The 24,215-nt window shown below is 53.1% G+C and overlaps 1 protein-coding gene across 1 annotated transcript in view; it reads left to right on the top strand.

The window, feature by feature from the left end:
- The window catches only part of LOC148614138 (uncharacterized), a 173,698-nt gene that overhangs the window by 71,665 nt on the left and 77,818 nt on the right, over positions 1–24,215 (top strand). Inside the window, exon 8 of the mRNA XM_088590432.1 lies at positions 3,766–23,589. Within this exon, the coding sequence (XP_088446558.1) occupies positions 3,766–23,589 (19,824 nt within the window). The remainder of the gene's footprint in view (positions 1–3,765; positions 23,590–24,215) is intronic.

Raw genomic sequence — 24,215 nt, 5'->3', positions numbered from 1 at the left:
CTTATTCAGTCTATATATGCTATACTTTCACACAACGATAATCATTTCTGCATTCAAATCAGCACTTTGTAGAAAATCATACATTTTTCTACCGCTAAAATCAACTAAATAAAACCAAATCAAAAACTATAGCTCTGGCAAAGTGCCAATGTCATGTACAATCTATAGTTTTCTTCCCAAAAGCGCAACAACCAAATGAAAAACTAAGACTGGTTATGTGATCAGTAACTGTTTCTGAACAAGAAATAAAACTGAATTTGGTGGGTTTTATTTAACATGCATGAATCACCTACTGTCTGATTTTTATAAAGACTGCTACTTAGAATGTTCTTTAATGAAAATTCCAAGCTGCAAAACATCGACAGAAAGTAAACCAAAAAGGTAATACATTAGCATGCTGAATCAAAGGATTATATCTGTGATTCAGTAATGCATTAGCTGAACAGAATAATTTTCCTTTTTACTGGGACTGGGGGGACAGCCAATAGGAAATGTGACAAAGGGCGTTGAAGAATCAGGAAATGGGAAATGTGGCAAAAGTCAAATATGTGTTTATACACAAAGCTTTGCTTTTCATGAAACGATGCATAGAAATTTAAAATTATTCATTTGTTTTTTTTATTTATATCAATGTAAAAAGGATATTGAATAAAACAAAAAAAGCATGTAATTAATTTTAACTCATATGTAATTCGTGATTGGGCTGTTTATTCAATAAAAGAGCTGTACCCAGTGAGAGTGTTTCTAGAAAAACAGATATACTTTTCAGTTTTCCCAATTTTGTACCTCGTCGCTGAGTTCAGGTATGATGTGTCATCTTCTTTTGTGTGTTCTGGGTTGATCTGTATCTGTAGTTTCATTTGTGTTTTTATTTTTCTGTAAATCTTTGAGTTTTTGTCCCAGATTTTAAAGTTTTTAGTTCTTGTTCCGAATCCTTAGTATACAATATTTTTCTTTCACCGTACTTCTGTATTACCTTCGATTTAATGGAACATTTAAATACATCATACAAATAGGAAGATCAATGGATGTTTTAGGAAGTAATCAAAAGTTGCGAAAACGAGCTTCAAACAAGAGACTGTACATTGGTTTTGACAAGATATCGATAGTATGAAAACAATCTATAATCAATATAATACTTGGTACATCAATGATTATGATTCAAAAAAGCGCTTCGTCGACAGGATTAATCCGTATAATCGATTGATGATGCATCATATAGGTCCATGCCAAAATATTGTTGTGGTTTTTTTGTTGTTGTTTGTTTGTTTTTTTGTTTTTTTTTTGGGGGGGGGGGTTTGGGGGGTGGGGGTGGGGGTAATTTCCCATACATTGTCCTTGTGATTTCAAAAATTCAAAAAGAAAGCATTTTACCATCAATTCTTATACAAGAATGAATATTTACAGTTTGAACGGGTAAACCATTTTAATGTTTACTTCCAAACTTAATGATTTAGTTTTGTTTAAATGTTGACTGTAGAACTATTATATTTACGTCATTCTTTCATTACCTTTTTTTCAGACAGTAAATTGATTTTTTTCCCAAAAATAATAGATATAATTTTGGGAGATATCTTTGAAGGGGTATGTTCGGCATATAGCAAATTCGGACATGAAAATCAGTATGGATATTGAATGATATTTATGGTAGTAGACCTGGGGTACCCCAAAAAAATTTCCAATAATTCAATTTTCTACAAATTTGCACATGATATTACACTAATTGTGTGGCATCATTTGTCAAATTTTATAGAAAATTCACCGTTCAGATTTAGAGCAATGAAGACTAAAATATTGCTTTTTTTTTTCAAATTTTAATCATTGGCCAAACTGAACCATATCTGGTATTTTAGGGTCATTTTGACAATATATTTAAATAAATAACTGAATATGAAGTCAAATACACTTTAAAAGAATTAATATATCATATTCAATATCGAATTGTATTCTTTCCATTTTGTGGAAGAGATACTAGGCTTTTAATTTACCAATTATTTTTCAACAATTGGCTTATATAAAAAAAACTTAAAAAATTCATAATTAAATTTTCGTGCAAAACTAATATTATATGGACTATTCTTATGCTAATCAATAAACAAATTTTCACAAAAATTTACCATGTAGTTTTTGTTTTAATGTTTTAATGATAGTAGGGTAAGGCATTGAAATATTTTTTGATAATTAATCATTATGGCTAAAATCATGTTAATATTCAATAAGGTTGCCAAGTATCAAATTATGATGACTAATATTGATGCAAAAGCATTGCCAGGCACAGCTTCAGTCAACTACGTTTGCAAATTAATGTCGCACAAATATTTATACTTCTGCACGAAGGGACAAACTTATATACTCAACGTAGTTCAATGCTGGATAGAGGCATATGCTGACCAAAGCAACAAAATGAAAACAGAAAGCTTATGGTCTTATCAGGAATTATAGCAAAGGGTATACTTTTAACACTAAAAGATTAAGGAGTTATAAAACATTAAAATATTATTGGTTAGCCGTTTTTTCTCATGACAGAGTTCATTTCATATTTTAATTTTAATATTATATCTAAAGGAATCTTGATTTGCCGTAAAAGGTATCATTTGAAACCTTTTCCCACCTTATAAAATATATTCCTCAATGTACCCATTTGAAACATTTAATCAATACTTAAAAAAAATCAGTTACTAGGGCTGGCATATTTGTTCTAGAAGTTGAACCATTTTTTGGAGTTATTTCCCTTTAACATCAGAATCGCTTTGAAGCTTGTATATTAGGAGTTATTCAAGTACTCTAGTGACTAAAATCCTTTCAATTTAGATTCCCTCCCTTACCCCAGGTCTACTACCCTAATGCTCTTTTTATCTTTCATGCAGGAATAACACGAAATTGAACCAAAGTGTATAAATCTTTTCTTAATTTGGTAAAAAAGAAAATATCTCTTGAATTTGTTGTACTTTTGCAGGATATTTTGCCACATCCTTCGAAACCCTAGATATTCCGAACAAAAGCACTTTTCGTATGGAAACAACATTTGACAAATTATAAAGTTAGTTTAGTTTAACATATGGCCTATATGTCAGGAACAAAAAATCACCTCCAAACGTATTTATTCATGAGAATTAAATTAATTATAGATGCATTGAAGTAATACTCTGAGACGTCATTCCGATACGTTAATGTTGTTAATCTTTTTCTACTTGGTTTGGTACTCTAGCTTTGTAAAATAAAAATATGCCAATAAGAATTTATAGTGGGTAAGACTAGAATGAGTTTTCAGTAAATTACAGGGCCGGAAAATGATATAAAGGAATTAACCCATTTGTTTTCGAACTAAAATTCTTAATAGAATTCATTAGAAAATTAAAAGTGACTCATTTTGGCACAATAATGTACAATCACATAAGTATAACATGACAAAACGGCAATTTCTGCAAAATAACACAAATTAATTACAAACGGAGTTTTTGCCTTTTTATGTAAGTGCAAACCATGCTAAAAATTATACATTATTATAGTCTTCCAATTTGACAGTGAATGTAACGAAATTCGTTACCCTGGTACCAATATCTGTTTTGGACATCTGAATTCTTTAAGTTTATTTCGTATGGAGATACTTATCTGTTACGTCATCAGAATTCTTATCGTAGAAAGGTAGGTAAAGGATAGATATGAACCACTTTATCCCAGCTAAAGTAGTATCAATTAGGAAAAAATCAAATACATTCAAATAAAAAAAAATGGCAACAATTCATTACTAATATTTTTCACTAGACAAAGACAACAAAACAACTGCCACACAGACAACAGGCACCTTACTCAGTACTAATACCATTGAAACCAGCATTGAGACAAACACACCTACATCGAATACATCGGAAAGTACCACAGCAGCCACTCCTGTGACGACAAACAAAGGGACAACTGTCACTCAGACTACTGGCACCACACCTACTGTTGGCACCACTGAGACAAGCACCGCAATCAGCACTCCCATACCTGGCACATCGGAAAGTACCACAGAAGCCACTCCTGTGACCACCAGCGAAGGGACAACTGTCACTCAGACTACTGCCACCACACCTACTGCTGACACCACTGAGACCAGCATCGCAACAAGCACTCCCACACCTGGCACATCGGAAAGTACCACAGCAGCCACTCCTGTGACCACCAGCGAAAGGGCAACTGTCACTCAAACTACTGGCACCTCACCTACTGCTGGCACCACTGAGACGAGCACCGGGGCAAGCATTCCCACACCTGGCACATCCGAAAGTACCACAGCAGCCACTCCTGTGACCACCAGCGAAGGGACACCTGTCACTCAGACTACTGGCACTACTGAGACCAGCACCGCGGCAAGCACTCCCACACCTGGCACATCAGAAAGTACCACAGCAGCCACTCCTGTGACCACCAGCGAAGGGACAACTGTCACTCAGACTACTGGCACCACACCTGCTGTTGGCACCACTGAGATCAGCACCGCGGTAAGCACTCCCATACCTGGCACATCGGAAAGTTCCACAGCAGCCACTCCTGTGACCACCAGCGAAGGGACAACTGTCACAAAGACTACTGGCACAACACCTACTGCTGGCACCACTGAGACCAGCACTGCGGAAAGAACTCCCACTTCAGGCACATCGGAAAGTTCCACAGCAGCCACTCCTGTGACAACCAGCGAAGGGACAACTGTCACTCAGACTACTGGCACCACACGTACTGCTGGCACCACTGAGACAAGCACCGCGGCAAGCACTGCCACACCTGGCACATCGGAAAGTTCCACAGCAGCCACTCCTGTGACCACCAGCGAAGGGACAACTGTCACACAGACTACTGGCACCACACCTACTGCTGGCACCACTGAGACCAGCATCGCAGCAAGCACTCCCACACCTGGTACATCAGAAAGTACCACAGCAGCCACTCCTGTGACCACCAGCGAAGGGACAACTGTCATTCAGACTACTGGCACCACACCTACTGTTGGCACCACTGAGACAAGCACCGCGGCAAGCACTCCCACACCTGGCACATCGGAAAGTACCACAGCAGCCACTCCTGTGACCACCAGCGAAGGGACAACTGTCATTCAGACTACAGGCACCACACCTACTGCTGGCACCACTGAGACCAGCATCGCGGCAAGCACTCCCACACCTGGCACATCGGAAAGTACCACAGCAGCCACTCCTGTGACCACCAGCGAAGGGACAACTGTCACTCAGACTCCTGGCGCAATACCTCCTGTTGGCACCACTGAGACAAGCACCGCGGCAAGCACTCCCACACCTGGCACATCGGAAAGTACCACAGCAGCCACTCCTGTGACCACCAGCGAAGGGACAACTGTCATTCAGACCACTGGCACAACACCTACTGTTGGCACCACTGAGACAAGCACCGCGGCAAGCACTCCCACACCTGGCACATCGGAAAGTACCACAACAGCCACTCCTGTGACCACAAACGAAAGGACAACTATCAATCAGACTACTGGCACAACACCTACTGCTGGCACCACTGAGACCAGCACCGCGGCAAGCACTCCCACACCTGGCACATCGGAAAGTACCACAGCAGCCACTCCTGTGACCACCAGCGAAGGGACAACTGTCACTCAGACTACTGGCACCACACCTACTGCTGGCACCACTGAGACCAGCACCGCGGCAAGCACTCCCACACCTGGCACATCGGAAAGTACCACAGCAGCCACTCCTGTGACCACCAGCGAAGGGACAACTGTCACTCAGATTACTGGCACCACACCTACTGTTGGCACCACTGAGACAAGCACCGCGGCAAGCACTCCCACACCTGGCACATCGGAAAGTACCACAGCAGCCACTCCTGTGACCACCAGCGAAGGGACAACTATCACTCAGACTACTGGCACAACACCTACTGCTGGCACCACTGAGACCAGCACCGCGGCAAGCAATCCCACACCTGGCACATCGGAAAGTTCCACAGCAGCCACTCCTGTGACCACCAGCGAAGGGACAACTGTCACAAAGACTACTGACACAACACCTACTGCTGGCACCACTGAGACCAGCACTGCGGAAAGAACTCCCACTTCAGGCACATCGGAAAGTTCCACAGCAGCCACTCCTGTGACCACCAGCGAAGGGACAACTGTCACTCAGACTACTGGCACCACACGTACTGCTGGCACCACTGAGACCAGCATCGCGGCAAGCACTCCCACACCTGGCACATCGGAAAGTACCACAGCAGCCACTCCTGTGACCACCAGCGAAGGGACAACTGACATTCAGACTACTGGCACAACACCTACTGTTGGCACCACTGAGACAAGCACCGCGGCAAGCACTCCCACACCTGGCACATCGGAAAGTACCACAACAGCCACTCCTGTGACCACAAACGAAGGGACAACTATCAATCAGACTACTGGCACAATACCTACTGCTGGCACCACTGAGACCAGCACCGCGGCAAGCACTCCCACACCTGGCACATCGGAAAGTACCACAGCAGCCACTCCTGTGACCACCAGCGAAGGGACAACTGTCACTCAGACTCCTGGCACCACACCTACTGCTGGCACCACTGAGACCAGCACCGCGGCAAGCACTCCCACACCTGGCACATCGGAAAGTACCACAGCAGCCACTCCTGTGACCACCAGCGAAGGGACAACTGTCACTCAGATTACTGGCACCACACCTACTGTTGGCACCACTGAGACAAGCACCGCGGCAAGCACTCCCACACCTGGCACATCGGAAAGTACCACAGCAGCCACTCCTGTGACCACCAGCGAAGGGACAACTATCACTCAGACTACTGGCACAACACCTACTGCTGGCACCACTGAGACCAGCACCGCGGCAAGCAATCCCACACCTGGCACATCGGAAAGTTCCACAGCAGCCACTCCTGTGACCACCAGCGAAGGGACAACTGTCACAAAGACTACTGACACAACACCTACTGCTGGCACCACTGAGACCAGCACTGCGGAAAGAACTCCCACTCCAGGCACATCGGAAAGTTCCACTACAGCCACTCCTGTGACCACCAGCGAAGGGACAACTGTCACTCAGACTACTGCCACCACACGTACTGCTGGCACCACTGAGACCAGCATCGCAACAAGCACTCCCACACCTGGCACATCGGAAAGTACCACAGCAGCCACTCCTGTGACCACCAGCGAAGGGACAACTGTCATTCAGACTACTGGCACAACACCTACTGTTGGCATCACTGAGACAAGCACCGCGGCAAGCACTCCCACACCTGGCACATCGGAAAGTACCACAACAGCCACTCCTGTGACCACAAACGAAGGGACAACTATCAATCAGACTCCTGGCACAACACCTACTGCTGGCACCACTGAGACCAGCACCGCGGCAAGCACTCCCACACCTGGAACATCGGAAAGTACCACAGCAGCCACTCCTGTGACCACCAGCGAAGGGACAACTGTCATTCAGACTACAGGCACCACACCTGTTGTTGGCACCACTGAGACAAGCACCGCGGCAAGCACTCCCACACCTGGCACATCGGAAAGTACCACAACTGCCACTCCTGTGACCACCAGTGAAGGGACAACTGTCATTCAGACTACTGGCACAACACCTAATGCTGGAACCACTGAGACCAGCACCGCGGCAAGCACTCCCACACCTGGAACATCGGAAAGTACCACAGCAGCCACTCCTGTGACCACCAGCGAAGGGACAACTGTCACTCAGACTCCTGGCACCACACCTACTGCCGGCACCACTGAGACCAGCACCGCAGCAAGCACTCCCACACCTGGCACATCGGAAAGTACCACAGCAGCCACTCCTGTGACCACCAGCGAAGGGACAACTGTCACTCAGACTACTGGCACAACACCTACTGCTGGCAACACTGAAACCAGTACCGCGGCAAGCACTCGTACACCTGGCACATCGGAAAGTACCACAGCAGCCACTCCTGTGACCACCAGCGAAGGGACAACTGTCACTCAGACTCCTGGCACAACACCTACTGCTGGCACCACTGAGACCAGCACCGCGGCAAGCACTCCCACACCTGGCACATCGGAAAGTACCACAGCAGCCACTCCTGTGACCACCAGCGAAGGGACAACTGTCATTCAGACTACTGGCACAACACCTACTGCTGGCACCACTGAGACCAGCACCGCGGCAAGCACTCCCACACCTGGCACATCGGAAAGTACCACAGCAGCCACTCCTGTGACCACCAGCGAAGGGACAACTGCCACTCAGACTACTGGCACCACACCTGTTGTTCCCACCACTGAGACAAGCACCGCGGCAAGCACTCCCACATCTGGCACATCGGAAAGTACCACAGCAGCCACTCCTGTGACCACCAGCGAAGGGACAACTGTCACTCAGACTACTGCCACTACACCTACTGCTGGCACAACTGAGACCAGCACCGCGGCAAGCACTCCCACACCTGGCACATCGGAAAGTTCCACAGCAGCCACTCCTGTGACCTCCAGCGATGGGACAACTGACACAAAGACTACTAGTACAACACCTACTGCTGGCACCACTGAGACCAGCACTGCGGAAGGAACTCCCACTTCAGGCACATCGGAAAGTTCCACAACAGCCACTCCTGTGACCACCAGCGAAGGGACAACTGTCACTCAGACTACTGGCACCACACGTACTGCTGGCACCACTGAGACCAGCACAGCGGCAAGCACTCCCACACCTGGTACATCGGAAGGTACCAGAGCAGCCACTCCTGTGACCACCAGCGAAGGGACAACTGTCACTCAGACTACTGGCACCACACCTACTGCTGGCACCACTGAGACCAGCACCGCGGCAAGCACTCCCACACCTGGCACATCGGAAAGTACCACAGCAGCCACTCCTGTGACCACCAGCGAAGGGACAACTGTCACTCAGACTACTGGTACAACACCTACTACTGGTACCACTGAGACCAGCACCGCGACAAGCACTCCCACACCTGGCACATCGGAAAGTACCACAGCAGCCACTCCTGTGACCACCAGCGAAGGGACAACTGTCACTCAGACTCCTGGCACCACACCTACTGCTGGCACCACTGAGACCAGCACCGCGGCAAGCACTCCCACACCTGACACATCGGAAAGTACCACAGCAGCCACTCCTGTGACCACCAGCGAAGGGACAACTGTCACTCATATTACTGGCACCACACCTACTCTTGGCACCACTGAGACCAGCACCGCGGCAAGCACTCCCACACCTGGCACATCGGAAAGTACCACAGCAGCCACTCCTGTGACCACCAGCGAAGGGACAACTATCACACAGACTACTGGCACCACACCTACTGCTGGCACCACTGAGACCAGCACCGCGGCAAGCACTCCCACTCCTGGCACATCGGAAAGTACCACAGCAGCCACTCCTGTGACCACCAGCGAAGGGACAACTGTCACTCAGACTACTGCCACTACACCTACTGCTGGCACCACCGAGACCAGCACCGCGTCAAGCACTCCCACACCTGGCACATCGGAAAGTTCCACAGCAGCCACTCCTGTGACCACCAGCGAAGGGACAACTGTCACAAAGACTACTGGCACAACACCTACTGCTGGCACCACTGAGACCAGCACTGCGGAAAGAACTCCCACTTCAGGCACATCGGAAAGTACCACAGCAGCCACTCAAGTGACCACCAACGAAGGGACAACTGTCACTCACACACCTACTGCTGGCACCACTGAGACCAGCACCGCGGCAAGCACTCCCACACCTGGCACATCGGAAATTACCACAGCAGCCACTCCTGTGACCACCAGCGAAGGGACAACTGTCACTCAGACCACTGCCACTACACCTACTGCTGGCACCACTGAGACAAGCACCGAGGCAAGCACTCCCACACCTGGCACATCGGAAAGTTCCACAGCAGCCACTCCTGTGACCACCAGCGAAGGGACAACTGTCACAAAGACTATTGGCACAACACCTACTGCTGGCACCACTGAGACCAGCACTGTGGAAAGAACTCCCACACCTGGCACATCGGAAAGTTCCACTACAGCCACTCCTGTGACCACCAGCGAAGGGACAACTGTCACTCAGACTACTGGCACCACACCTACTGCTGGCACCACTGAGACAAGCACCGCGGCAAGCACTCCCACACCTGGCACATCAGAAAGTTCCACAGCAGCCACTCCTGTGACCACCAGCGAAGGGACAACTGTCACACAGACTACTGGCACCACACCTACTGCTGGCACCACTGAGACCAGCACCGCGACAAGCACTCCCACACCTGGCACATCGGAAAGTACCACAGCAGCCACTCCTGTGACCACCAGCGAAGGGACAACTGTCACTCAGACTCCTGGCACCACACCTACTGCTGGCACCACTGAGACCAGCACCGCGGCAAGCACTCCCACACCTGGCACATCGGAAAGTACCACAGCAGCCACTCCTGTGACCACCAGCGAAGGGACAACTGTCACTCATATTACTGGCACCACACCTACTCTTGGCACCACTGAGACAAGCACCGCGGCAAACACTCCCACACCTGGCACATCGGAAAGTACCACAGCAGCCACTCCTGTGACCACCAGCGAAGGGACAACTATCACTCAGACTACTGGCACCACACCTACTGCTGGCACCACTGAGACAAGCACAGCGGCAAGCACTCCCACATCTGGCACATCGGAAAGTACCACAGCAGCCACTCCTGTGACCACCAACGAAGGGACAACTGTCACTCAGACTACTGCCACTACACCTACTGCTGGCACCACCGAGACCAGCACCGCGTCAAGCACTCCCACACCTGGCACATCGGAAAGTTCCACAGCAGCCACTCCTGTGACCACCAGCGAAGGGAGAACTGTCACAAAGACTACTGGCACAACACCTACTGCTGGCACCACTGAGACCAGCACTGTGGAAAGAACTCCCACACCTGGCACATCGGAAAGTACCACTACAGCCACTCCTGTGACCACCAGCGAAGGGACAACTGTCACTCAGACTACTGGCACCACACCTACTGCTGGCACCACTGAGACAAGCACCGCGGCAAGCACTCCCACACCTGGCACATCAGAAAGTTCCACAGCAGCCACTCCTGTGACCACCAGCGAAGGGACAACTGTCACACAGACTATTGGCACCACACCTACTGCTGGCACCACTGAGACCAGCACCGCGGCAAGCACTCCCACACCTGGTACATCGGAAGGTACCAGAGCAGCCACTCCTGTGACCACCAGCGAAGGGACAACTGTCACTCAGACTACTGGCACCACACCTACTGCTGGCACCACTGAGACCAGCACCGCGGCAAGCACTCCCACACCTGGCACATCGGAAAGTACCACAGCAGCCACTCCTGTGACCACCAGCGAAGGGACAACTGTCAGTCAGACTCCTGGCACAACACCTACTGCTGGCAACACTGAGACCAGCACCGCGGCAAGCACTCCCACACCTGGCACATCGGAAAGTACCACAGCAGCCACTCCTGTGACCACCAGCGAAGGGACAACTGTCATTCAGACTACTGGCACAACACCTACTGTTGGCACCACTGAGACAAGCACCGCGGCAAGCACTCCCACACCTGGCACATCGGAAAGTACCACAACAGCCACTCCTGTGAACACAAACGAAGGGACAACTATCACTCAGACTACTGGCACAACACCTACTGCTGGCACCACTGAGACCAGCACCGCGGCAAGCACTCCCACACCTGGCACATCGGAAAGTACCACAGCAGCCACTCCTGTGACCACCAGCGAAGGGACAACTGCCACTCAGACTACTGGCACCACACCTGTTGTTGTCACCACTGAGACAAGCACCGCGGCAAGCACTCCCACATCTGGCACATCGGAAAGTACCACAGCAGCCACTCCTGTGACCACCAGCGAAGGGACAACTGTCACAAAGACTACTGACACAACACCTACTGCTGGCACCACTGAGACCAGCACTGCGGAAAGAACTCCCACTTCAGGCACATCGGAAAGTTCCACTACAGCCACTCCTGTGACCACCAGCGAAGGGACAACTGTCACTCAGAATACTGGCACCACACGTACTGCTGGCACCACTGAGACAAGCATCGCGGCAAGCACTCCCACACCTGCCACATCGGAAAGTACCACAGCAGCCACTCCTGTGACCACCAGCGAAGGGACAACTGTCAGTCAGACTCCTGGCACAACACCTACTGCTGGCAACACTGAGACCAGCACCGCGGCAAGCACTCCCACACCTGGCACATCGGAAAGTACCACAGCAGCCACTCCTGTGACCACCAGCGAAGGGACAACTGTCATTCAGACTACTGGCACAACACCTACTGTTGGCACCACTGAGACAAGCACCGCGGCAAGCACTCCCACACCTGGCACATCGGAAAGTACCACAACAGCCACTCCTGTGAACACAAACGAAGGGACAACTATCACTCAGACTACTGGCACAACACCTACTGCTGGCACCACTGAGACCAGCACCGCGGTAAGCACTCCCACACCTGGCACATCGGAAAGTACCACAGCAGCCACTCCTGTGACCACCAGCGAAGGGACAACTGTCACTCAGACTACTGGCACCACACCTACTGCTGGCACCACTGAGACCAGCACCGCGGCAAGCACTCCCACACCTGGCACATCGGAAAGTACCACAGCAGCCACTCCTGTGACCACCAGCGAAGGGACAACTGTCATTCAGACTAATGGCACCACACCTACTGCTGGCACCACTGAGACCAGCACTGCGGAAAGAACTCCCACTTCAGGCACATCGGAAAGTTCCACTACAGCCACTCCTGTGACCACCAGCGAAGGGACAACTGTCATTCAGACTAATGGCACCAAACGTACTGCTGGCACCACTGAGACAAGCATCGCGGCAAGCACTCCCACACCTGCCACATCGGAAAGTACCACAGCAGCCACTCCTGTGACCACCAGCGAAGGGATAACTGTTATTCAGACTACTGGCACCACACCTGTTGTTGGCACCACTGAGACAAACACCGCGGCAAGCACTCCCACATCTGGCACATCGGAAAGTACCACAGCAGCCACTCCTGTGACCACAAACAAAGGGACAACTATCAATCAGACTACTGGCACAACACCTACTGCTGGCACCACTGAGACCAGCACCGCGGCAAGCACTCCCACACCTGGCACATCGGAAAGTACCACAGCAGCCACTCCTGTGACCACCAGTGAAGGGACAACTGTCACTCAGACTACTGGCACCACACCTGTTGTTGGCAGCACTGAGACCAGCACCGCGGCAAGCACTCCCACACCTGGTACATCAGAAAGTACCACAGCAGCCACTCCTGTGACCACCAGCGAAGGGACAACTGTCACTGAAACTACTGGCACAACACCTACTGCTGGCACTACTGAGACAAGCACCGCGGCAAGTACTCCCACACCTGGCACATCGGAAAGTACCACAGCAGCCACTCCTGTGACCACCAGCGAAGGGACAACTGTCACTCAGACTACTGGCACAACACCTACTGTTGGCACCACTGAGACCAGCACCGCGGCAAGCACTCCCACACCTGGCACATCGGAAATTACCACAGCAGCCACTCCTGTGACCACCAGCGAAGGGACAACTGCCACTCAGACTACTGGCACCACACCTATTGTTGGCACCACTGATATAAGCACCGCAGCAAGCACTCCCACACCTGGCACATCGGAAAGTACCACAGCAGCCACTCCTGTGACCACCAGCGAAGGGACAACTGTCACTCAGACTACTGGCACAACACCTACTATTGGTACCACTGAGACCAGCACCGCGGCAAGCACTCCCACACCTGGCACATCGGAAAGTACCACAGCAGCCACTTCTGTGACCACCAGCGAAGGGACAACTGTCACTCAGACTCCTGGCACAACACCTACTGCTGGCACCACTGAGACCAGCACCGCGGCAAGCACTCCCACACCTGGTACATCGGAAGGTACCAGAGCAGCCACTCCTGTGATCACCAGCGAAGGGACAACTGTCACTCAGACTACTGGCACAACACTTACTGCTGGCACCACTGAGACCAGCACCGCGGCAAGCACTCCCACACCTGGCACATCGGAAAGTACCACAGCAGCCACTCCTGTGACCACCAGCGAAGGGACAACTGTCACTCAGACTACTGGCACAACACCTACTATTGGTACCACTGAGACCAGCACCGCGGCAAGCACTCCCACACCTGGCACATCGGAAAGTACCACAGCAGCCACTCCTGTGACCACCAGCGAAGGGACAACTGTCAGTCAGACTCCTGGCACAACACCTACTGCTGGCAACACTGAGACCAGCACCGCGGCAAGCACTCCTACACCTGGGACATCGGAAAGTACCACAGCAGCCACTCCTGTGACCACCAGCGAAGGGACAACTGTCACTCAGACTACTGGCACCACACCTACTGTTGGTACCACTGAGACAAGCACCGCGGCAAACACTCCCACACCTGGCACATCGGAAAGTACCACAGCAGCCACTCCTGTGACCACCAGCGAAGGGACAACTATCACTCAGACTACTGGCACCACACCTACTGCTGGCACCACTGAGACCAGCACCGCGGCAAGCACTCCCACACCTGGCACATCGGAAAGTACCACAGCAGCCACTACTGTGACCACCAGCGAAGGGACAACTGTCACTCAGATTACTGGCACCACTGAGACAAGCACCGCGGCAAGCACTCCCACATCTGGCACATCGGAAAGTACCACAGCAGCCACTCCTGTGACCACCAACGAAGGGACAACTGTCACTCAGACTACGGCCACTACACCTACTGCTGGCACCACCGAGACCAGCACCGCGTCAAGCACTCCCACACCTGGCACATCGGAAAGTTCCACAGCAGCCACTCCTGTGACCACCAGCGAAGGGTCAACTGTCACAAAGACTACTGGCACAACACCTACTGCTGGCACCACTGAGACCAGCACTGCGGAAAGAACTCCCACTTCAGGCACATCGGAAAGTACCACAGCAGCCACTCAAGTGACCACCAGCGAAGGGACAACTGTCACTCAGACTACTGGCACCACACCTACTGCTGGCACCACTGAGACCAGCACCGCGGCAAGCACTCCCACACCTGGCACATCGGAAATTACCACAGCAGCCACTCCTGTGACCACCAGCGAAGGGACAACTGTCACTCAGACTACTGGCACAACACCTACTGCTGGCACCACTGAGACAAGCACCGCGGCAAGCACTCCCACACCAGGCACATCGGAAAGTACCACAGCAGCCACTCCTGTGACCACCAGCGAAGGGACAACTATCACTCAGACTACTGGCACAACACCTACTACTGGCACCACTGAGACCAGTACCGCGGCAAGCACTCCCACACCTGGCACATCGGAAAGTACCACAGCAGCCACTTCTGTGACCACCAGCGAAGGAAAAACTGCCACTCAGACTACTGGCACCACACCTGTTGTTGGCACCACTGAGACAAGCACCGCGGCAAGCACTCCCACATCTGGCACATCGGAAAGTACCACAGCAGCCACTCCTGTGACCACCAGCGAAGGGACAACTGTCACTCAGACCACTGCCACTACACCTACTGCTGGCACCACTGAGACAAGCACCGAGGCAAGCACTCCCACACCTGGCACATCGGAAAGTTCCACAGCAGCCACTCCTGTGACCACCAGCGAAGGGAGAACTGTCACAAAGACTACTGGCACAACACCTACTGCTGGCACCACTGTGACCATCACTGAGGAAAGAACTCCCACACCTGGCACATCGCAAAGTTCCACTACAGCCACTCCTGTGACCACCAGCGAAGGGACAACTGTCACTCAGACTACTGGCACCACACCTACTGCTGGCACCACTGAGACAAGCACCGCGGCAAGCACTCCCACACCTGGCACATCGGAAAGTTCCACAGCAGCCACTCCTGTGACCACCAGCGAAGGGACAACTGTCACACAGACTACTGGCACCACACCTACTGCTGGCACCACTGAGACCAGCACCGCGGCAAGCACTCCCACACCTGGTACATCGGAAAGTACCACAGCAGCCACTCCTGTGACCACCAGCGAAGGGACAACTGTCACTCAGACTACTGGCACCACACCTACTGCTGGCACCACTAAGACCAGCACCGCGGCAAGCACTCCTACACCTGGTACATCGGAAGATACCACAGCAGCCACTCCTGTGACCACCAGCGAAGGGACAACTGTCACTCAGACTACTGGCACCACACCTACTGCTGGCACCACTGAGACCAGCACCGCGGCAAGCACTCCCACACCTGGCACATCGGAAAGTACCACAGCAGCCACTCCTGTGACCACCAGCGAAGGGACAACTGTCATTCAGACTAATGGCACCACACCTACTGTTGGCACCACTGAGACAAGCACCGCGGCAAGCACTCCCACACCTGGCACATCGGAAAGTACCACAACAGCCACTCCTGTGACCAGAAACGAAAGGACAACTATCAATCAGACTACTGGCACAACATATACTGCTGGCACCACTGAGACCAGCACCGCGGCAAGCACTCCCACACCTGGCACATCGGAAAGTACCACAGCAGCCACTCCTGTGACCACCAGCGAAGGGACAACTGTCACTCAGACTACTGGCACCACACCTACTGCTGGCACCACTGAGACCAGCACCGCGGCAAGCACTCCCACACCTGGCACATCGGAAAGTACCACAGCAGCCACTCCTGTGACCACCAGCGAAGGGACAACTGTCACTCAGACTACTGGCACAACACCTACTGTTGGCACCACTGAGACAAGCACCGCGGCAAGCACTCCCACACCTGGCACATCGGAAAGTACCACAGCAGCCACTCCTGTGACCACCAGCGAAGGGACAACTGCCACTCAGACTACTGGCACCACACCTACTGCTGGCACCACTGAGACCAGCACCGCGGCAAGCACTCCCACACCTGGCACATCGGAAAGTACCACAGCAGCCACTCCTGTGACCACCAGCGAAGGAAAAACTGCCATTCAGACTACTGGCACCACATCTGTTGTTGGCACCACTGAGACAAGCACCGCGGCAAGCACTCCCACATCTGGCATATCGGAAAGTACCACAGCAGCCACTCCTGTGACCACCAGCGAAGGGACAACTGTCACTCAGACCACTGCCACTACACCTACTGCTGGCACCACTGAGACCAGCACCGCGGCAAGCACTCCCACACCTGGCACATCAGAAAGTACCACAGCAGCCACTCCTGTGACCACCAGCGAAGGAAAAACTGCCATTCAGACTACTGGCACCACATCTGTTGTTGGCACCACTGAGACCAGCACCGCGGCAAGCACTCCCACACCTGGCACATCAGAAAGTACCACAGCAGCCACTCCTGTGACCACCAGCGAAGGGACAACTGTCACTCAGACTACTGGCACCACACCTACTGTTGGCACCACTGAGACCAGCACCGCGGCAAGCACTCCCACACCTGGCACATCGGAAAGTACCACAGCAGCCACTCCTGTGACCACCAGCGAAGGGACAACTGTTATTCAGACTACTGTCACCACACCTGTTGTTGGCGCCACTGAGACAAACACCGCGGCAAGCACTCCCACATCTGGCACATCGGAAAGTACCACAGCAGCCACTCCTGTGACCACAAACGAAGGGACAACTATCAATCAGACTACTGGCACAACACCTACTGCTGGCACCACTGAGACCAGCACCGCGGCAAGCACTCCCACACCTGGCACATCGGAAAGTACCACAGCAGCCACTCCTGTGACCACCAGTGAAGGGACAACTGTCACTCAGACTACTGGCACCACACCTGTTGTTGGCAGCACTGAGACCAGCACCGCGGCAAGCACTCTCACACCTGGTACATCAGAAAGTACCACAGCAGCCACTCCTGTGACCACCAGCGAAGGGACAACTGTCACTCAAACTACTGGCACAACACCTACTGCTGGCACCACTGAGACAAGCACAGCGGCAAGCACTCCCACACCTGGTACATCGGAAGGTACCACATCAGCCACTCCTGTGACCACCAGCGAAGGGACAACTGTCAGTCAGACTCCTGGCACAACACCTACTGCTGGCACCACTGAGACCAGCACCGCGGCAAGCACTCCCACACCTGGCACATCGGAAAGTTCCACAGCAGCCACTCCTGTGACCACCAGCGAAGGGACAACTGTCACTCAGACTCCTGGCACAACACCTACTGCTGGCACCACTGAGACCAGCACCGCGGCAAGCACTCCCACACCTGGCACATCGGAAAGTACCACAGCAGCCACTCCTGTGACCACCACCGAAGGGACAACTGTCACAAAGACTACTGGCACAACACCTACTGTTGGCACCACTGAGACAAGCACCGCGGCAAGCACTCCCACACCTGGCACATCGGAAAGTACCACAACAGCCACTCCTGTGACCACCAGCGAAGGGACAACTGTCACTCAGACCACTGCCACTACACCTACTGCTGGCACCACTGAGACCAGCACCGCGGCAAGCACTCCCACACCTGGCACATCGGAAAGTACCACAGCAGCCACTCCTGTGACCACCAGCGAAGGGACAACTGTCACTCAGACTACTGGCACAACACCTACTGTTGGCACCACTGAGACCAGCACCGCGGCAAGCACTCCCACACCTGGCACATCGGAAAGTACCACAGCAGCCACTCCTGTGACCACCAGCGAAGGGACAACTATCACTCAGACTACTGGCACAACACCTACTGCTGGCACCACTGAGACCAGCACCGCGGCAAGCACTCCCACACCTGGCACATCGGAAAGTACCACAGCAGCCACTCCTGTGACCACCAGCGAAGGGACAACTGCTACTCAGACTACTGGCACCACACCTGTTGTTGGCACCACTGAGACAAGCACCGCAGCAAGCACTCCCACACCTGGCACATCGGAAAGTACCACAGCAGCCACTCCTGTGACCACCAGCGAAGGGACAACTGTCACTCAGACTACTGGCACAACACCTACTATTGGTACCACTGAGACCAGCACCGCGGCAAGCACTCCCACACCTGGCACATCGGAAAGTACCACAGCAGCCACTCCTGTGACCACCAGCGAAGGGACAACTGTCACTCAGACTCCTGGCACAACACCTACTGCTGGCACCACTGAGACCAGCACCGCGGCAAGCACTCCCACACCTGGCACATCGGAAAGTACCACAGCAGCCACTCCTGTGACCACCAGCGAAGGGACAACTGTCATTCAGACTACTGGCACAACACCTACTGTTGGCACCACTGAGACAAGCACCGCGGCAAGCACTCCCACACCTGGCACATCGGAAAGTACCACAGCAGCCACTCCTGTGACCACCAGCGAAGGGACAACTATCACTCAGACTACTGGCACCACACCTACTGCTGGCACCACTGAGACCAGCACCGCGGCAAGCACTCCCACACCTGGCACATCGGAAAGTACCACAGCAGCCACTCCTGTGACCACCAGCGAAGGGACAACTGCCACTCAGAATACTGGCACCACACCTGTTGTTGGCACCACTGAGACAAGCACCGCGGCAAGCACTCCCACATCTGGCACATCGGAAAGTACCACAGCAGCCACTCCTGTGACCACCAGCGAAGGGACAACTGTCACTCAGACTACTGCCACTACACCTACTGCTGGCACCACTGAGACCAGCACCGAGGCAAGCACTCCCACACCTGGCACATCGGAAAGTTTCACAGCAGCCACTCCTGTGACCACCAGCGAAGGGACAACTGTCACAAAGACTACTGGCACAACACCTACTGCTGGCACCACTGAGACCAACACTGTGGAAAGAACTCCCACACCTGGCACATCGGAAAGTTCCACTACAGCCACTCCTGTGACCACCAGCGAAGGGACAACTGTCACTCAGACTACTGGCACCACACGTACTGCTGGCACCACTGAGACCAGCACCGCGGCAAGCACTCCCACACCTGGCACATCGGAAAGTTCCACAGCAGCCACTCCTGTGACCACCAGCGAAGGGAGAACTGTCACACAGACTACTGGCACCACTGAGACCAGCACCGCGGCAAGCACTCCCACACCTGGTACATCAGAAAGTACCACAGCTGCCACTCCTGTGACCACCAGCGAAGGGACAACTGTCACTCAAACTACTGTCATAACACCTACTGCTGGCACCACTGAGACCAGCACCGCGGCAAGCACTCCCACACCTGGCACATCGGAAAGTACCACAGCAGTCACTCCTGTGACCACCAGCGAAGGGACAACTGTCAGTCAGACTCCTGGCACAACACCTGCTGTTGGCAACACTGAGACCAGCACCGCGGCAAGCACTCCCACACCTGGCACATCGGAAAGTACCACAGCAGCCACTCCTGTGACCACCAGCGAAGGGACAACTGTCATTCAGACTACTGGCACAACACCTACTGTTGGCACCACTGAGACAAGCACCGCGGCAAGCACTCCCACACCTGGCACATCGGAAAGTATCACAACAGCCACTCCTGTGACCACCAGCGAAGGGACAACTATCACTCAGACTACTGGCACAACACCTACTGCTGGCACCACTGAGACCAGCACCGCGGCAAGCACACCCACACCTGGCACATCGGAAAGTACCACAGCAGCCACTCCTGTGACCACCAGCGAAGGGACAACTGTCACTCAGACTACTGGCACCACACCTACTGTTGGCACCACTGAGACAAGCACCGCGGCAAGAACTCCCACACCAGGCACATCGGAAAGTACCACAGCAGCCACTCCTGTGACCACCAGCGAAGGGACAACTGTCACTCAGACTACTGGCACCACACCTACTGCTGGCACCACTGAGACAAGCACCGCGGCAAGCACTCCCACACCTGGCACATCGGAAAGTACCACAGCAGCCACTCCTGTGACCACCAGCGAAGGGACAACTGTCACTCAGACTACTGCCACCACACCTACTGTTGGTACCACTGAGACCAGCACCACGGCAAGCACTCCCACACCTGGCACGTCGGAAAGTACCACAGCAGCCACTCCTGTGACCACCAGCGAAGGGACAACTGTCATTCAGACTACTGGCACCACACCTACTGCTGGCACCACTGAGACCAGCACCGCGGCAAGCACTCCCACACCTGGCACATCGGAAAGTACCACAGCAGCCACTCCTGTGACCACCAGCGAAGGGACAACTGTCATTCAGACTACTGGCACCACACCTACTGCTGGCACCACTGAGACCAGCACCGCGGCAAGCACTCCCACACCTGGCACATCCGAAAGTACCACAGCAGCCACTCCTGTGACCACCAGCGAAGGGACAACTGTCACTCAGACTCCTGGCACAACACCTACTGTTGGCAACACTGAGACAAGCACCGCGGCAAGCACTCCCACACCTGGCACATCGGAAAGTACCACAACAGCCACTCCTGTGACCACAAACGAAGTGACAACTATCACTCAGACTACTGGCACAACACCTACTGCTGGCACCACTGAGACCAGCACCGCGGCAAGCACTCCCACACCTGGCACATCGGAAAGTACCACAGCAGCCACTCCTGTGACCACCAGCGAAGGGACAACTGTCACACAGACTACTGGCACCACTGAGACCAGCACCGCGGCAAGCACTCCCACGCCTGGTACATGGGAAAGTACCACAGCAGCCACTCCTGTGACCACCAGCGAAGGGACAACTGTCACTCAAACTACTGGCACAAGACCTACTGCTGGCACCACTGAGACCAGCACCGCGGCAAGCACTCCCACACCTGGTACATCGGAAGATTCCACAGCAGCCACTCCTGTGACCACCAGTGAAGGGACAACTGTCACTCAGACTACTGGCACAACACCTACTGCTGGCACCACTGAGACCAGCACCGCGGCAAGCACTCCCACACCTGGCACGTCGGAAAGTACCACAGCATCCACTCCTGTGACCACCAGCGAAGGGACAACTGTCACTCAGACTACTCGCACAACACCTACTATTGGTACCACTGAGACAAGCACCGCGGCAAGCACTCCCACACCTGGCACATCGGAAAGTACAACAGCAGCCACTCCTGTGACCACCAGCGAAGGGACAACTGTCACTCAGACTACTGGCACAACACCTACTATTGGTACCACTGAGACAAGCACCGCGGCAAGCACTCCCACACCTGGCACATCGGAAAGTACCAAAGCAGCCACTCCTGTGACCACCAGCGAAGGGACAACTATCACTCAGACTACTGGCACCACACCTACTGCTGGCACCACTGAGACCAGCACCGCGGCAAGCACTCCCACACCTGGCACATCGGAAAGTACCACAGCAGCCACTCCTGTGACCACCAGCGAAGAGACAACTGTCATTCAGACTACTGGCACCACACCTGTTGTTGGCACCACTGAGACAAGCACCGCGGCAAGCACTCCCACACCTGGCACATCGGAAAGTACCACAGCAGCCACTCCTATGACCACCAGCGAAGGGACCAGTATCACTCAGACTACTGGCACCACACGTACTGCTGGCACCACTGAGACCAGCATCGCGGCAAGCACTCCCACACCTGGCACATCGGAAAGTTCCACAGCAGCCACTCCTGTGACCACCAGCGAAGGGACAACTGTCACTCAGACTCCTCGCACCACACCTACTGTTGGTACCACTGAGACAAGCACCGCGGCAAGCACTCCCACACCTGGCACATCGGAAAGTACCACAGCAGCCACTCCTAAGACCACCAGCGAAGGGACAACTGTCATTCAGACTACTGGCACCACACCTACTGTTGGCACCACTGAGATAAGCACCGCGGCAAGCACTCCCACACCTGGCACATCGGAAAGTTCCACAGCAGCCACTCCTGTGACCACCAGCGAAGGGACAACTGTCACTCAGACTCCTGGCACCACACCTACTGTTGGTACCACTCAGACAAGCACCGCGGCAAGCACTTCCACACCTGGCACATCGGAAAGTTCCACAGCAGCCACTCCTGTGACCACCAGCGAAGGGACAACTGTCATTCAGACTACTCGCACAACACCTACTGCTGAAACCACTGAGACAAGCACCGCGGCAAGCACTCCCACACCTGGCACATCGGAAAGTTCCACAGCAGCCACTCCTGTGACCACCAGCGAAGGGACAACTGTCACTCAGACACCTGGCACCACACCTACTGTTGGTACCACTGAGACAAGCACCGCGGCAAGCACTCCCACACCTGGCACATCGGAAAGTACAACAGCAGCCACTCCTGTGACCACCAGCGAAGGGACAACTGTCATTCAGACTACTGGCACAACACCTACTGCTGGCACCACTGAGACCAGCACCGCGGCAAGCACTCCCACACCTGGCACATCGGAAAGTACCACAGCAGCCACTCCTGTGACCACCAGCGAAGGGACAACTGTAACTCAGACTCCTGGCACAACACCTACTGCTGGCACCACTGAGACCAGCACCGCGGCAAGCACTCCCACACCTGGCACATCGGAAAGTACCACAGCAGCCACTCCTGTGACCACCAGCGAAGGGACAACTGTCATTCAGACTACTGGCACCACACCTACTGTTGGCACCACTGAGACAAGCACCGCGGCAAGCACTCCCACACCTGGCACATCGGAAAGTACCACAGCAGCCACTCCTGTGACCACCAGCGAAGGGACAACTGTCACTCAGACTCCTGGCACAACACCTACTGCTGGCACCACTGAGACCAGCACCGCGGCAAGCACTCCCACACCTGGCACATCGGAAAGTACCACAGCAGCCACTCCTGTGACCACCAGCGAAGGGACAACTGTCATTCAGACTACTGGTACCACACCTACTGTTGGCACCACTGAGACCAGCACCGCGGCAAGCACTCCCAGACCTGGCACATCGGAAAGTACCACAGCAGCCACTCCTGTGACCACCAGCGAAGGGACAACTGTCACTCAGACTACTGGCACAACATCTACTGTTGGTACCACTGAGACAAGCACCGCCGCAAGCACTCCCAGACCTGGCACATCGGAAAGTACCAGAGCAGCCACTCCTGTGACCACCAGCGAAGGGATAACTGTCATTCAGACTACTGGCACCACACCTACTGTTGGCACCACTGAGACAAGCACC

This window comes from Perna viridis, chromosome 6, assembly GCF_037379345.1.
Source record: "Perna viridis isolate PV_CMFRI_1.1 ecotype Kerala chromosome 6, ASM3737934v1, whole genome shotgun sequence".
Taxonomy (NCBI): Eukaryota; Metazoa; Mollusca; class Bivalvia; order Mytilida; family Mytilidae; genus Perna; species Perna viridis.
The sequence above is the reverse complement of the archived record's forward strand: the minus strand, read 5'-3'. Positions and strand labels throughout refer to the sequence as shown.